The sequence below is a fragment of the Apaloderma vittatum genome, unplaced genomic scaffold (assembly GCF_000703405.1).
Source record: "Apaloderma vittatum isolate BGI_N311 unplaced genomic scaffold, ASM70340v1 scaffold2983, whole genome shotgun sequence".
Classification (NCBI taxonomy): domain Eukaryota; kingdom Metazoa; phylum Chordata; class Aves; order Trogoniformes; family Trogonidae; genus Apaloderma; species Apaloderma vittatum.
The window spans coordinates 1-15,879 of record NW_009709614.1 but is presented as its reverse complement, the minus strand read 5'-3'; the positions used below and the strand labels follow the sequence as shown (position 1 = coordinate 15,879).

General features: G+C 39.8%; 1 protein-coding gene across 1 annotated transcript; it reads left to right on the top strand.

Annotated features, from left to right (window-relative positions):
- The first annotated feature begins 336 nt into the window (after positions 1 to 336).
- On the top strand, positions 337 to 13,476 carry FKBP4 (FK506 binding protein 4, 59kDa). The gene is made up of 9 exons (XM_009866979.1): positions 337 to 481; positions 1,710 to 1,852; positions 5,348 to 5,468; positions 5,985 to 6,141; positions 7,542 to 7,632; positions 8,561 to 8,644; positions 9,325 to 9,510; positions 10,064 to 10,303; positions 13,035 to 13,476. Exons 1-9 carry the CDS (start codon positions 373 to 375, stop codon positions 13,131 to 13,133), a joined length of 1,230 nt encoding a protein of 409 aa, XP_009865281.1. The 5' UTR covers positions 337 to 372; the 3' UTR covers positions 13,134 to 13,476.
- The last annotated feature ends 2,403 nt before the right edge of the window (positions 13,477 to 15,879 follow it).

The following is a 15,879-nucleotide window of genomic DNA, read 5'->3' as shown; positions in this document are numbered from 1 at the left end:
CCTAATGCTCTACCTGATTAAATTTCAAGAACATTTAAAATCTTGTTGAGGAAAGGTAGGTGACATTGCTAACTATAGATGCAGAGGCCTGTGAGCTGGTGCCAACTGTTGCCACTTAAGTTCTCATATCACAGCAGAGCCATCTTGAGGTTCCTGTATTTGCAAACACTGCTAATTTGTAGAGAGAACAGTCAGTCCATTTTTGGGTAACTGAAGTAAACCTGCATATCCTTTTTCTACTGAAGGTGATAATACTTGTCTCTAAGAAAATGGAATTAATGTGCAATAGGCAAACTCGGTTTTCATCATCTTAATGTTGCTTGCTGTTTTTCTCAGGTTGTCAAGAGAGAAGGCACTGGAACAGAGTCTCCAATGATAGGTGATAAAGTGACAGTCCATTACACAGGATGGCTTCTTGATGGCACAAAATTTGACTCCAGTCTGGACAGGAGAGACAAATTTTCATTTGACTTGGGGAAAGGTAATATCATGTGTTTGGTATTGATCAGTTTAGGTAATAATTGAAATGGATTTCATTGCATTGTGCCTCCTTTGCATGTTAATATTGTTACTTAAACTTGTTTTCAAAGCTTAAGATTTATTCTTGTAGAATGGTGAAATCAGAATGGTTTTGCTATTTTTCTGAATGAGAAAACTGTAGCCCCTGGATGAGGCCTGCTGAAGAATTCTCCAGGAGAGCAAATTTGCCCTGAGGTATAGTGGTAAAGGTAGTTAAATAGCCAGAATGCACATTTTGTTGATTGTGGATTGTCTTTGGCAAAGACTCAAATTTAAGAGTATTTAATCGTGACCATATGCTGGGACAGGGTGCCCAGGGGCAGTTGTCACTTGCAGGGTGAGGAAACATACTCCCTTTTTCCCTGAATTCCCAAATTTACCCAAGTAATGAATCTTGAAGTGGTGCATCCCTTCGTTATCAAAAGCCTTAATTTTTGTTCTGGCAAATCATGTTACTCAGTCTGAGCTTTCCCTGGCAGTTCCGTATGTGCTTTTTCATTTGGTAGATAAATTCTGCAGTGTACTGAAATTGGAGATGATGTGAAGTGTACCTGTTAATACAAGACTAATAGAAGGACTGCTTGATTGCGTTGAAAGTAGCAGTAAATAGGAGAACTTGAGTTAGAGACAAGATCTTGTTTCTTGAGATCCCAGCTTCTCTTCACTTTTGGCTTCAGAATGAATACTCCTTCTTGTACTTTCCTTCCCCTTTCTGTTACAAGTACATGTAACTTTTAGTTACCACTTGTACTGCTCTTTGCCAACTGATAAAGTACAGAGTGAAAGGCTGTTGCTTTGGATTGTTTTCAAAATATGAGCAGGCAATCTCTCACCCTAAGACCTTCTCTTTGAAGAGTTTATTGTTGTTTCCTTGCACTTGAGATTGTGCCAAGCATTTCAGACTGTGTCTGTATTCAGATTACTTGTATTCTCTAAGGGTAGGAAAGAACGGGAGGAAGACAATCACTACACTAGAATGAAAAAATTTAGCCAAATTGAGGTCCCCAGGTAACTTTATAATTTGATTAGGGTTAAAACTGATGTGCAAGAATCGGAACGAGCACAAGTCTTTCAGAATTTCTGCTCTGTTTTAGCTTTTCTATGCTAAAAGTTATGATGCTCAGTTTCACAGCTCATGATGCTTTCCATGCATGCTTAACAATCATGTGATTGAAATTTGACTTGTATAGGTGAAGTGATCAAAGCATGGGACATTGCTGTGGCAACTATGAAGGTTGGTGAAATCTGTCAGATTACATGTAGACCAGAATATGCCTATGGCTCAGCTGGGAGCCCCCCAAAGATACCTCCAAACGCTACACTGATTTTTGAGGTAAGTGAGAAGCAGTCGCTAAAACTGTACACATGAAAAATAAAAATAATATTTCACTGTAGAAAATGTATGATGTAATATCCTTACAAAACAGGAATGTTAGGTTTCCTAGAGAAAAATACGGTCAGTTAGAGTAGTGTGGGTAAACCATAGAGTTCTAGTTTGGCCTCTGTTGATGTGCAGTGGCTCAGGTTCCCTTATTTTGGACCTTTAAAAATACGTGAATGTTTTCTAGGGTTCATAGTTTTAATTTTAATGTTAAGGAACGAATTACCATAGGAGTGTGCAGGTTGGCAGACTGTCTCCATGGCAAAATCTGTAGTAGTTGAAAAAATGAAATCCTTAATCCTCTTTCCACCTCATAGGACTCAAAATTCTGTTAAACCTTACAAAGTTTTCAACAACAGAAAGGGCAGTTAATGTCCTCAGTAATACATTTTTTCATACTTTTTTTGTACTTTCTGTGCAATATTAACATAATTACCCCATATAAAGTACTAGAATATAAAATGTATTTAAACAGCACTGTAACCATGACTTTTGTTTCCTGTAGAGCTGAATATTTTAATAAGCCTTAAAGCACCATAAGAACAATTTGGATTCAGGTTGCTTGTTGATTACCAAAGTCTGTCTGTTGATCCAGACCACTCTGATCAATTGTACCATCATAGAAAGTAATTTGTACACACTGGGACCCTGTGACAGATTCAGCAGACTGACTTTCGTGTCTGGGTGAGCTGTACATCTTGGAGAGCATGGAGCCAGCTAGCATGGGTATTTTTAAGAAATACCTCACCAGCAGAGGACAGAATGTGTTTCCTATTGATCTTCAAGGCATCTTCCACCCCCTGCTTTCCCAAAAGGGAGTGGAAACAGCAGCTCTCTTGTGCATCATTTCAGTAGTGAGAGCGGTTGCTCTGAATGCTGTGACTTGTGTTTGATTTTTTTTTTTTTTTTTTTACAGAGGGCAATACTAAAGCTGTTCCTGGAGCATGCTCTGTCAAACAGTCTCAACAGTATTTTGGGAGGATATAGTTTGCTTATTGTTGAAACAGTTCACTTTTACAATAAGAGACTTAAAATAACTACACCCAAGGGAAAGCAGATAGACTCAATTTTTAAGTGTGATTTTTGAAAATACTTTTTTATAAAGGACTTAATCAATAGAATGGACTCCTACGTTGGGGATACAAGGAAAGTTTTAAATTCTGATGATTACTCTTAAGATGGAATTATCTAGTATCTGAGAACAGGTAAAAATGGCTCATGGAGTAGGGATTGAAAACTTACTTAGATTTTAATGGAAATAATGACCACCTATTAAGAAAGAGAGTAAGAAGGTAATAGTAGTGTTTATATCCCCTAATGCCTGCCTGAGTGGTAATGTTACAGGTAGAAAGGGAGAAAGAAAAGCGCTGAAGCTGCGTATCATGATTTTGTGCTTCCCTAACAAAGCAGCCTGCAGATGACTGTCTACAACAAATAAGTGCTGGTTGTGTCATAAATTTGGGAGAGCGGAGTGGAACTTAGGTCCAGAAAGTTTTCCAAAGTTTTAAGAGATACGAGTGTTTTCTGACTAGTATGACCCTAGTGCACTTAAAATTGCATTGAAGTTTCTATTTTCTTTAGTCTTGCTTCTGTCTTTTTTTAATTATGTAAAATAACTTCAGCATAATTCCTTTGCAAGTGCTGTCACTATAGAAATTTTTTTTTATGCGTTACCTTAAAAAAGACCCTCAAAGTTATGCTGAAAGGTTTTGTAGCTGCATGATCACTATGTCAGCATTTGGTTATGAGCTGAAATAATGGACGTCTTATGGTTTAGTTTGATTGTTAGAAAGTTTTTTTCCTTTGTCATGATTGCTTTTGCTGAGCAATGTGAATAAATAGGTTCTTACATGGAATACTGTTATTCAGGTTAAGAAAACCAACCAACCAACCAAAAAACCCAAAATGGAAGCCTGTATGTTCATCAGTGGGATATTCTGGAATGACTTAGCTTGTTTCAGACTGAAGAGAAAAAGAATATTTTTTTATTAGGTATCCATGAAAAGACAAAAGGTAAAAGTACTGTTTTTGCTGGTGAATACTCAGTTCTCTCTGGGTTTCTTAAGTCCATTCTCCTGAACGTCCACAGCATTAAGTCTGAACTTTTTTTTTTAAAAAAAAAAGGTATTTAGTCTAAGTAATGCTAATTATATTGGCTTGCTCTTTTGTGCTATTTTTACTCAAACATAGAATAGCTAAAGGTTGGGTTTTTTCTTAATTTCATAGCAGCAACAACAAATTCTGACCAGACTATTTCTGTCTTACATGGTACTCCCACTTTAAACTGTGTTTTGCATTAGACTTGGAAGATCATGTCAAGATTCCGGCTGGTTAGCTATCTCCTACATTAAGACCAGCTCTTAAAAACTCTAAACAATTTGTTGCAGCAACATATTTAGATTAAAGATGGGCCAGATCATGGTCTGGTTGTTCTATCATTCTTCTGGAAATACTTTTTCTCTGAAATGATCCCACAATACACAATGATAAAGAAAGATTAGAGAGGAAAACGTAACGAGTAAAAAGAGAACACTAACCCTGCTAAGGCATGCAAGGGAGAATGACACAGAAGTTTTGAAATTATTGTCCTGTGGCACAAGAGTAGGAGGATGAAGAAACACAAGGGAATAGCTGAAGTCTGAAAAGATACTCTTGAATTTATTTTAATATTGCAGGACGACCATTTGGAATTAGTTTGGACTCATTCCAAGTACTTTCAAGTTGAATTTGACCATAGATAGAATCAAGGGTATAATGAGGAGCTAAGGATAAGGATTGCATCTCTACATTCAATTTTCTTGCTGCTTTTGTCCTTGCATTACTTACAAACCTCCCGGGCCTGTGGATGCAGTGACAGTACTGGTGATTCTACTTCACTGTAAACTAAGAGGGTGTGACAACTGTTGATCAGTTTGGTAGCACTGGAAAGTGGCAGCTGAGATAAAAGTCTTCCTGGCTTACTGTGTTCTAAAGGTATCTTCCCTCATATTAAAAAAAACCCAAAAAACTCCAAACAAAACCTCAAGCCCAAAACCCCCTGTCTGTACTTCTGTCTGCAGACATGAGTAAAAATACTATTAAAGAAGCCAGTGGAATCTTTTTGCAGTAGTCCCTTAAGCATTATGGCTCATGTAAGCTTTACTCAGAAGCCACAGTCACAATCGTTTCAATTAAAAAATCTAATTTATACTTCTGGAGACCAAGATTGATGTAGTAAAAAAAGCCGTAAAGGCCTGAATATAATATGAAACTCTTCTGTAGGTTTCCATCCAGTATCTATTGAATATAGCATCTTCATAGCCTTGGCTATCTAACGTCTTACAGGACATTAACTAAGATAGTAGCTTCCTGAACAGTTACTGTTTCAAAGATCTTCAGAGAACAAATTCTGTGGGTAACTGAACTGCTGTCATGAGAATAAATGCAAGGCTTTTCTTCCCTCCACAGATAGAGCTTTTTGAGTTCAAGGGGGAGGATCTCACTGATGATGAAGATGGTGGCATCATCCGAAGAATCCGTAAAAAAGGGGAAGGCCACTCTAAGCCCAACGAGGGAGCGCTTGTAGAAAGTAAGTATGTTTCACAAATAGTAAATACATCTATCATGTGGGAGGGCAGAACCTTTTTTCCAATCTACTAACCTTTTTTCCAAACTCCTTGTCCTGAGAGAGCAGTATGTGGCTTCTCTTTCCTTTACTAAGTAACTTAACCTAGAGTAAGCTTTCATTCTCTTATTTTTAGCGAGGTTTACATTTCTTCAGCAGCAACTGTGTTCTCCAGAGGTACTGGATCTGATGAAGTCCTTATCTAATCACAAAAGTAGATGTGTCTAATAAAGTATTTCCATTTACTGAGGAGCAGGAGACGAAGTAGTTCTGGCATGTGTGGTTGAAGTGCAAAAAAAATTAAAATGGATGAACAAGAAAAGAGTTAAGCAGCAGTTCTGTTTGCTGCCAGTAGCCAACAAAAAAGGTGATTTAGGAGAAGGCTTTATCATTCCTGATATTACCTGTAGTATGTGCCCCTTACCACACATAGACATATTCTGATTTTTTTCTCTGGTTTATTCTGTTTTTTGCTACCAGTCCAGTTTGAAGGCCGATATGGAGATCGTGTTTTTGACAGGCGGGAACTGCGGTTTGAGATCGGAGAAGGTGACAACTATGATCTCCCTCATGGTCTGGAGAAAGCAATTCAAAGAATGGAGAAATCGGAGGAATCTGTATTTTACCTAAAACCCAGGTATGCTGTTTCTGATGTTTTGGTACTTGAAGGGCTTATACTAAGCTTCTGGCAAGAATGAAGTGTATTTTGTTAGGCTTTTCAGCTTTTTTCAGTGCTGTACTAAAAATCTGATCAGCCCCAAAAGGTTGATACATGAGAAGTATGAAGCTAAGATTGCTTTCCCAATTGGTTGTGAAGTAGTAGCACTCTAGAAGACATTTACTTAAGTCTCTATAGTGTTGATCTCAATATTAAAAAAAATATTGTTTCTCTCTTATATTTTTGTGGGCCCTCTTAACAGTACTTGCTGTACAGCCATGCATATAAAGATACCTAAAGAACAGCTTCAGAACAGGAAAAGAGCTGGTGAGCTTTCTGAGCAGCCCAGTGTGATCAGATAGCTAGTCCTTAGGTGTGTACTTAGTAGAGTATCAGAAATCCTTTGTCAGTAGAAAACATTCACCGGTATTCTGAAAGCCTTTTGAAAAAAGACCTTCAAGATTCCTATAAGATACAAGACAAATTAATTGGACCATTATGCGAACTCTCTGGCAATAAGAACAGCTAACAGATGTATGACTGCCCAGTGTTATAACCTTAAACAAGACTGTTTAAGTGTAAGTAGAATTTTCTGTTTACAAATAACACACATGAAACAAGAGAAGTTTGCACTGATTGTTTCCATCAAAATTTAATTGCAGTTCTTATTTTTTTTAAGACTGGAGCTGAACCTGATGGGAGAAGAAAACCAAAGAGATCTGATCTAGTGGGGGATGTCCCTGCCCATGGCGGGAAGGGGTGGAACTAGATGATCTTTAAGGTCCTTTCCAACCCTGATGATTCTATGATTCTGTATCTGATCTTGAGAGTTTTCCTGCTAATTATGAAGGTTTTTACTGGAGCTGCAGTTTAGAACGTTTCTGTAGACATTTACTGCTTATCACCTGGTTGGCAGTATGTTAAGTGCACAGTTGTTGACTTAATCTCTGTATTTTTTGTTGTCTTGGCCTTTCTGAGAATAGTACTAAAATACAAGTGCAGTGAAGGAAGTACTCAGTCTCAGACCTTGAATATAAAGCAAGATGTGTATAACTGGAAAGTCTGGGCTTTTTCTCCTTTATGAAGAGAACTTGCTTTTTGTTCATGTAAAAAAAAAAAAAAAAAAAAAAAAGAGGTGGTTGTAATCTAGAGATTAACTAAACCCCAGGTTTCTCCAGCTTTCTGCTACCTTGTGCTTGCTAATTTTAGAGTAATATGGAGAATTCTTCAAGCCTTTATGTCCCATAATAATGCTGTATAGGCATCCCAGATTTGCATGAGATTTTTGTCTCCAGCTTCTTTTATGGCAAATATGAGTGGCTGGGTAGTTACAGAACTTAAGTTTCTTTTCCTCTCCCACCACACTCCCAATCTTACAGCTATGGTTTTGGAAGTGCTGGGAAGGAGAAGTTTCAGATCCCTCCAGATGCAGAGCTACAGTATGAAGTGAAACTCAAAAACTTTGAAAAGGTAAGAATGAGAGATGAAGTTCCCAGGAGATGGGGAGGTGGTGAAAGAAGCGATACTGTGGCTTAAACAAGAACAACGGAATCCTTGAACTTTGGTCTGAAATGAGGAAGCCACCGTTGCCAGAGATGATCACCCACTGGGAGCTCTTGGCTGAGATTGTTCTTGTTCTTACTGTAACCCTGTCTGTTGCTGTCAAGTGTTTCTTCTACTCTAGCCCCGTTTCCATTGCTAGTCCTGTTGGACGTTAAAATAGCTTACTTGTGGAATATTAGAATTGGTAGTGGGATTGCTTGAAATCATAATGAATCACAATTTGTTTTGTCTTATGAGTGACACTGTTTAGGGTGAGTGGCCAGATTTACTGAGGCCTTAGGCTCAGACTGTGGATTTTTACCGACATACTGATTAGCTTAAGTTGAAGAAAGGCCCAGAAACCTGTGCTGATTGAGAAAGATCAACAGAAACTGCATCCTCAAGATAAAGAAAAGAATGCATACCTGGAGAGAAAGTAAAGATCCAATGAGGAAGAAGAAGACCCCAGACCCAAATATTACTATTGGACTGAACTATTGCGTGAGGGCAGGTGAACTTGGATTGTAAAGGACTTGTCCAGGGATTTCTTTGATTGGGGTCCCTCTCGGAGGGTCCTAGCTCGAGCTGAAATAAACCAGCTCTGTGGCAGAACTGTTCTTTACAGCTGGGGGCTAAGGCTGGATCCAGCCACACCTAAAGTCCTCTCCATGAGGATGTTTAGAAAGCAGAGAGGTCCAGTCTGAACCCTATGGCTTGGCAGGAGGATCCTCATGGACTTGTCTATAACAAGTCCTTTGCAAAAACTATCTCTACCATACTGTTACTGGGAAGCAGGATAGTGGGGTAGTTTCCCTAGAAGCTGTATCATTGACTTGAAGTTTTTGTGTTTGGGTAGGCTAAGGAGTCTTGGGAAATGAACACAGACGAGAAGCTGGAACAAAGCGGCATTGTGAAGGAGCGAGGCACTCAGTACTTCAAGGTAAGTTACAGTCCTGAGGTAATAGTAGCATTTCTTAGTCTTAATGATGAATACAGCTTCTGTCACTTCAGAGTAGTGTTCAAGTAACATTTTGCAGGGAGGACTGAAGGGGATGGTGTCTTAAGAAAGAAAGCAAGCCTGAGAGTTGGAATACCCAAAGAACTCTGCAGTGAGTTGATTCTCTCTGTCAAGAGTTGTTAGCTGCACCTACAGATAACTTTGGGGCATAGATTAAATAGTAGCAAGGTTTTTTCTGCTGTGGGATAGTGTTGTGAATTAACAATATTCACTTGGGTAGAGACTTGTGGAGAAGCTGTTTCTAACAATTTGACCAGCTGAAGACAGACTTTCTCATTATCTTCATGACACAGCAACAGTTACGCTGTATTGAAAATAACTCATCTTTCTTGTTTTGTATCAAAAGTTGAATATAAAGTGAAAGTTGAGAGCGCTAGCCTATACCCCTGGCTTTAGTGAGGGAACCAGTAGGTATTATTTGTAAAGCTTTTCTAATCCTATCCAGAAATGGCTTTCAGAAGAAGTATATTTTTTATTATAGACATCATTTTCTGATTGAATTATTATTTTCAGATCTGTTGCTCAAAGTAAGCAGAAGGTGCAAGAGGGAGATAAAAGTTACTGTGATGAGCTGTGTGATAATTGAACTGCCTTGTTTACAGGAGGGGAAATACAAACAGGCAGCATTACAGTATAAGAAGATTGTGTCATGGCTGGAACATGAATCAGGACTCTCCGATGAGGAGAATACGAAAGCCAAAAGCTTAAGGCTTGCTGCCCACCTTAATCTAGCTATGTGCCATCTCAAACTGAAGGAGTACTCCCAGGCCTTGGAGAACTGTAACAAGGTAGTAAGAGTTCGTTCTTAAACTGTCAGATTGCTTGTGCAGCTTATTTCTTGCTTTAACAATTTGAGGGATACCAGGCCATGTGCTGTTTAGCCTTTCTTACCAGCTGGCAGTTGGGTAGCACTGAGTACACAATGTAAAAATATCCAAGTTATTTTCATAATTACTGTCCTTTGAATATCTTTTACTAATTTGCTGCTACGTTGACAATATTCAAGTATTTAGAAATCAGAAGTACTGAGATGCAGTGAAAGTATTTATGTCAGCAAAGGTCCTTCGAAAAGCTGGAATACTACTATATAGTAAGCTTTCATTAGAATTTTAGTAAATAGTAGTTCAGTTAACCTGTATTTAATAATACTACTCTGTACTTATTTCTGCTGGATTCAGCTCACCTTATTAGTAAGCACTGACAAAACTCATAAATCTGTGTCAAAAGTTAGAGTTTCAAGCAGTCTCTGGTATTCTGATTGCATATTATTAAAAAAAACCCAAACAAAACAAAAAACCCAAACTGTTCTTGAATGTGGTTTTGGTTTGGTTTTCAATGCAGGCACTCGAATTGGATAGCAACAATGAAAAAGGCCTCTTTCGGCGTGGAGAAGCGCACTTGGCTGCCAATGACTTTGAATTGGCCCGGGGAGATTTCCAGAAAGTAATACAACTTTATCCAAGTAACAAAGCTGCTAAGGTGCAACTGGTAACTTGTCAGCAAAAAATACGGGAGCAGCATGAGAAAGAGAAAAAGATGTATGCCAACATGTTCCAAAGGCTTGCAGACAAAGACTTAAAGGTAAGTAACACTACTCCAGAAGACTACAAGAAGTGGTGTTCACGTGTTAGACAAGGAATAGTGTTTGGCTTGCTTCTTTGTATAGATAATGGGAGAACACTCAAGTGGTTTCCTCGGTGGAGGGAGAGATGGAAATAGCCAACGGAATGATTAGGCCATCATGTTTGAATAAGACAACTAGCAAGTACCAAGCATCCTACAGAATGTTTTTACTTCTTTCGACTGATTGTGCAAGAGACCAATGTTAATCAGAAAGCAATTGACATGATGAGATGCAAACATGAAGCTCAAGAACTCAAAAAAGCACTGGTTCTCCTTCAACTGATCATTCTAAGGAACAGTCTGTTCTGGTGCCTCGGTGGCCCATCTACTGAGACCTTATGTCTGTTGTACAGGTGGTTCTAAGCACCATCTTGCTTCTTATGGAGACATTAAAATGTGGTTGATGCTCTCCATCTCAGATGTCACAGATTGATTATGAGTGTCAGAATTTAGACTGTCAGAAAGAGTCATTCTACTGTATGGATAGTTTCACTAGTAAGCTTTCATTAGAATTTTAGTAAAATAGTAGTTCAGTTAACCTGTATTTAAATATTGCCATTGTTACAACAAGAAACATTGTTATAGCAAGAAACACTCGGTGTTACTCGTGAGCCTAAGAAGATGTTCTGTTTGATTTACTTAAGTCGGATGGTCCAGAAGGACTAGGTAAACCTGTAACTTCTAAGACAAACCTGGGATTTACACCAAACTTGAATTTTCTCAGTAACGTTGGGGAATGCAGAAGCTTGCATCTTGTGAGGTTATTTTTACAGATCATGTGTCCACCTTTCCAGAATATGCGTGGAGAATCTAAAAAATTGTCAGATATTGGTACGTTGGTTTCCTGTGGTCAGCTGTGTCAGTGAGTGTCCAGGTACCCACTGTCCTCAGATGAGTATATCTTGACAATTCAGCCATCTCAGACTGTCAGCTGACAATTTCCTACATGAAGCAAACCTTTCTTTTTCTGCTTCTTCCCCGAAGTTTCACAATTAGTTATATAGGAAATTGACTTATCTCCCAGAGACAATAGGATATTTATTCTTCATCTCTTTCTCTGCCAAAGTAGTCCTTTAGGAAGCATGGCGTAATCACCCCTAACCTAGATGGTTGGGGAGGGCAAGCTGTTTTGTTTGTGGCTTTTTTGTTGTGGGTTTTGTTTTGTGGGTTTTTTTGTCTTCAAAGCGCAGCAGTAGTTCTATAGATTTGTTTTGGCTTCTCATGGAGACATTCCCCACTGATCCTGCAAGGAAAGTGTCATGGACTGTGTAGTGATGTATCTGGCTAAAGCAGCCTGATGTCAACAGTCTTTGCATATTGGAGCCTTGCAGAAAGTCCTTTGTCTTTTTAGACATTTCCATGTAAAGTCATGCAGTACCTTAGACTTAATAAAAAATCTCAGAAAGATAAAGATGGAGCAACTGAAGTAGGATTATTTCATTGTTGGGCATCATTGCTTCTGAAATTACAGGTTTTAATTGCCAGCTGTCAGGCTCTGCTGTACAGATTCCCGGCAGCTAGCCCAGCTGCTGGGAATCTGGCTTTCTCCACTAGGTATGGGACATGGCAAGATTGGCTGTTCAGAGGGGGAGAGTGAATTGCTGAAACAAACTATACCCGCTAAAAGTATGAACGGGCTAGCTTTGTGTTCTTCAAAGTGCAGTTCTGAAGGCAAGACAGTTGGTCGAGTCGCGTTCTTGGCAAAACGCAGACTCACAGTCTTTGCACTGCAGACTGTTTGGAATACTGCAAAGATGTGACACTTGAGTTCCAGTTTTCCCATCTAATTTGGATAGAATCAACTTGCAGAGTTGTAGAATAATACAGTTTTGAAAAGACCCTTAAGATCATAATAGTTCAACTATTACCCTAGCACTGCCAAGTCCACCACTAAACCATGTCCCTAAATGCCACATTTTATGCGTCTTTTAAATAACTTCTGGGGCTGATGACTCAACTGCTTCCCTGGGCAACATGCTCTAGTGCTTGACAAACCTTTCAGTGAAGAAGTTTTTCCTAATGTCCAGTCTAAACCTCCCTTGGTGCAACTTGAGGCCGTCTCCTCTTGTTACGTGGCAGAAGAGACTGACCCCCACCTCACTACAACCTCCTTCCAGGTAGTTGAAGAGATTGACAAGTCTCCCCTCAGCCTCCTTTTCTCCAGGCTAAACAACCCCAGTTCCCTCAGCCTCTCCTCACAGGACTTGTTCTCTAGTCCCTTCGCCAGCTTCATTGCTCTTCTCTGGACACATTCCAGCACCTCAATGTGTGTCTTGTTGTGAGGGGCCCAAAACTGAACACAAGATTTGAGGCGCGGTGTCACCAGTGCCAAGTACAGGGGGACAGTCATTTCCCTGGTCCTGCTGGCCACAGTTGCTGATACAGCCCAGGGTGATGCTGTTGGTTTGGTTCATTCTTATCAATGGGTAAATGATCTTCAGAATGTGCATGTGTTTACACCCTTTTTTCTGGAAGCCATCTGGCTGGCTTCAAATTGATGTGGTTTTATGTGAAAGGGGATTGATGGAACGTGGAACTGTAAAACAAAGGATGCTTATTTCCCAAGGGATGCTTACTTGCAGGGAGACCAGGTATCCTAGTCATAAGAATCCAGTAATGTTTGTGATACTGTTTGCAAATGCTAGCAATTTTGTTTAACAAAGGAATGTATTTTTTTTTCTCTATTTAGTCAGCTGCTGCTCTTCAAACCAGCCGCACTGAAGATGCAGAAATGAAAGATGAGCAGAATGGAGTTGGAGATAAATCGGAAGTTGACGCAGAAGCATAAAAACAAACCCTATTCCATTAGTTTTGTAAAGAAAGAATTTCCAGTGAATTAGACCTTTATTTTTCTACCTGGTTGGACAGTGGCTTCAGGGGAGCAGAGGCTGAAGCCACCATGCCACAGTCAGTTACAGCTTTATATATCTGTTGAAGAAGCTGAGTGGCAGCAGAAATCTGGTTTAATCCTAGGGACCTTTTATTTATTCATTCAGCCTCTGTTACTGTTTGGGTTCTGTCTGGATTTACTCTGCTTGGTTTATTTGCATTTTGCCATTGGTGTTTGTCTCTTTCTGGTTCCAGCTCACTTAAATCCCAGGTTCTGCTTCCTAAATTTCTTGATTTCTTTCAAGTAATCAGCCTTTTCCAGGTGTCCTCACATGGGATTTTAGAACAAATTGGCGCTCCCATTTCTTCTGCCTTCATATTGCCCCATTCCCTCATGTTCAGTAGAGAATCCCTTCCATTAAGTGTTGTAACCTTTCTTGTATGCCTGCTCTTTGCAAATCACTGAAGGTGAAGACTGTGAAGTCACAGCTTAAGTAATAAAGCTCCAATTAAACTCAAGAAAATGGAACATTTCATGGGTTTTTATTGGAATTTGTACAGAATTAAAAGAATTTACTGTCCTTTGGTCATTCAGCATTTTTTCATTCACATAGCTGTACAGTAGCTACAGTACTTGATTCCTTTTAGGTTGTTCATTCATTGTAATAGAAAATTCCCACAATAATTGGTACAGTATTTACCCATATATTTGCAAAAGGAAAAAAATATGTTGCTGAAAATTACAGAAAAAGCAAGTCTGTAACCTATATACAGGACTTGTTTTCTGTTCATATTGCTACCTGCCTCTTCACCCTCCACATTGTAAAACTGGACCAGAAAAAACCTCAACACATACCTGAAAGTGACTGGCTTTGAAGAGAAGATAGGAGATAATGGTTTAACACATTACAAATATTTGTAAATCCTAATGAACTACAAGCTTCTGGGTGATTCTAATGTCTGCTTATCCCCATCTCACCAGGAAGCTATTACTTGATACTTTGCTTCTTTCTGCAGTATGTTGTGTGTCTTGTTTGGGGGCAGGTGTGCTTTTGGGTGTGCTTTCTGTTGGGACAGTTTTTTGTTTGTCTGCAGGCATGGAACTGGCTACTCAAACTCACCTTTGTTGTTATGTGGTGGTAAACTCAGCATCTCCACTGTCATGAGACCCTCTAGCAGCAGGGACCCTTTTTCTTTGCATGCTCTGCAGGAGCAAGGTAGATAATCTGTTCCTTTTGGGTACAAAAATTGCTTTTTTGCAGTGAGAAAGATGTTTTGTCTTTGCATGGCATGAGGTGGGCTGGAATTCTGTGTATATTGCAGAGAATATCCCTGTTTTAATAGCAATGATGTGTAATCCTAGTTTGAATTCTTGGTCTCTTTTGCTGAGACAGAGATACTGCATAAGCACTTACTCTTGGGGTTCTTACAGGCCAGGAGGTTGCCGTTGACTGTCTGGGCAGCAGCGCCAGCTTGGGCCTGGCAGCTGTGAAACCTGGCTGTCACCAAAAATGGTAGGGCCTGCTTGGTGTGGTGTCCTGCCCCCAGCCCCAAGACAAGGAGTTCACCACCTGCTGCTGATCTGGAGCTGGCTTAGGGCTCTGCTCTATGCATGGCATAGAAATACCCCAAGCTTCAGTGGGGTGTGGGAGGGATAAGAGAAGAGGCAGGATAAAGTGCTTGGTAGGCCATCCCGTTTTAAGAAAATACTGGTTTGATTTGCTTAGCAAAATCTTAGTGTCACCAGGTAATGCAGGTACTTTTCCTGAGTTCTGAGTACCAACAGTATCAGCCTTGCACCTGTGAAAACTGTTTTACCTTGTACCAAAACACAACTATATCTGAGGGGAATGCTACACACGGGTTACAGCAAGGTGTGAAGAATGTCTGTCCACTGAAGTTAAAAGAGGGCATTTTCAGACATAGAAGAACAGTAAGGGGAGCAGGAACACCAAGCAGGAATTCTTTTTCTCCGGCAAGAAAATACCTTGGCTTGTTGGGAATTACTAGTGGAAACAGAAGCCTTTGATGGCGAAACTGTTACTGTGATAAGCATAGGGCCAAGTCCTGACAGGTCTAACAGTTCTTCAATGTGTTTTTGAAAGCAAAAAGTGAGATTATTTCTACAGAGCATCTAAAAAATTCCTAGAGTCAATGGTGGATAAATGTGAGCAATCTCAAAAGTTACCATCTTACGACATAACAAAATATGAAGTCTTTAAGAATGTAAATCTGTTAAGGGTACTAATAAGCATGCCCTGTTCAGGCAGTGGGAAGGAAGTTCTGTGGTGTCTTTAAACATAGGTTCAGCTGCCAGCCAGAGATGGCATACTAGTGTTCGTAACTGAGGTCGTGCATGTAAACTGCAACTATAAACCATTTGTTATGTCCTTATATAAAAATGCTCAAAATAAACAATTACGATACTGACTTTGTAAACCGCACAGCTCTGTCTCTCCATTTACAAATCCTTCATCCTGTGCTGTATTCTTTTAGCAGTCGTACGGTATCTTTGATCTTAGAGAGGTGTCTCGGTTTGCTGCCACCCGTGAAAGCTGAAACAACGGCTGGGAAGCAGAAGGGAACCCCTGCCCGGGGCTGCTGGGTGATTTACCGGGAATCGAAGGTCTCGTTTGCAGAAGGCGGCAAGGAAAGGGGTTTTGCTCTCGGGAGAGCCGGGTCGCGTCAAACGGCAGCCAGGCTCC

What these genes read in the sequence shown, in the direction of transcription:
- FKBP4 (XM_009866979.1), top strand. Translation starts at nt 373, where the DNA reads ATGATAGGTGATAAAGTGACAGTCCATTACACAGGATGGCTTCTTGAT. An exon ending in TTCATTTGACTTGGGGAAAG is followed by an intron (nt 482 to 1,709) that starts GTAATATCATGT and finishes TGACTTGTATAG; the next exon opens with GTGAAGTGATCAAAGCATGG. An exon ending in ACGCTACACTGATTTTTGAG is followed by an intron (nt 1,853 to 5,347) that starts GTAAGTGAGAAG and finishes TTCCCTCCACAG; the next exon opens with ATAGAGCTTTTTGAGTTCAA.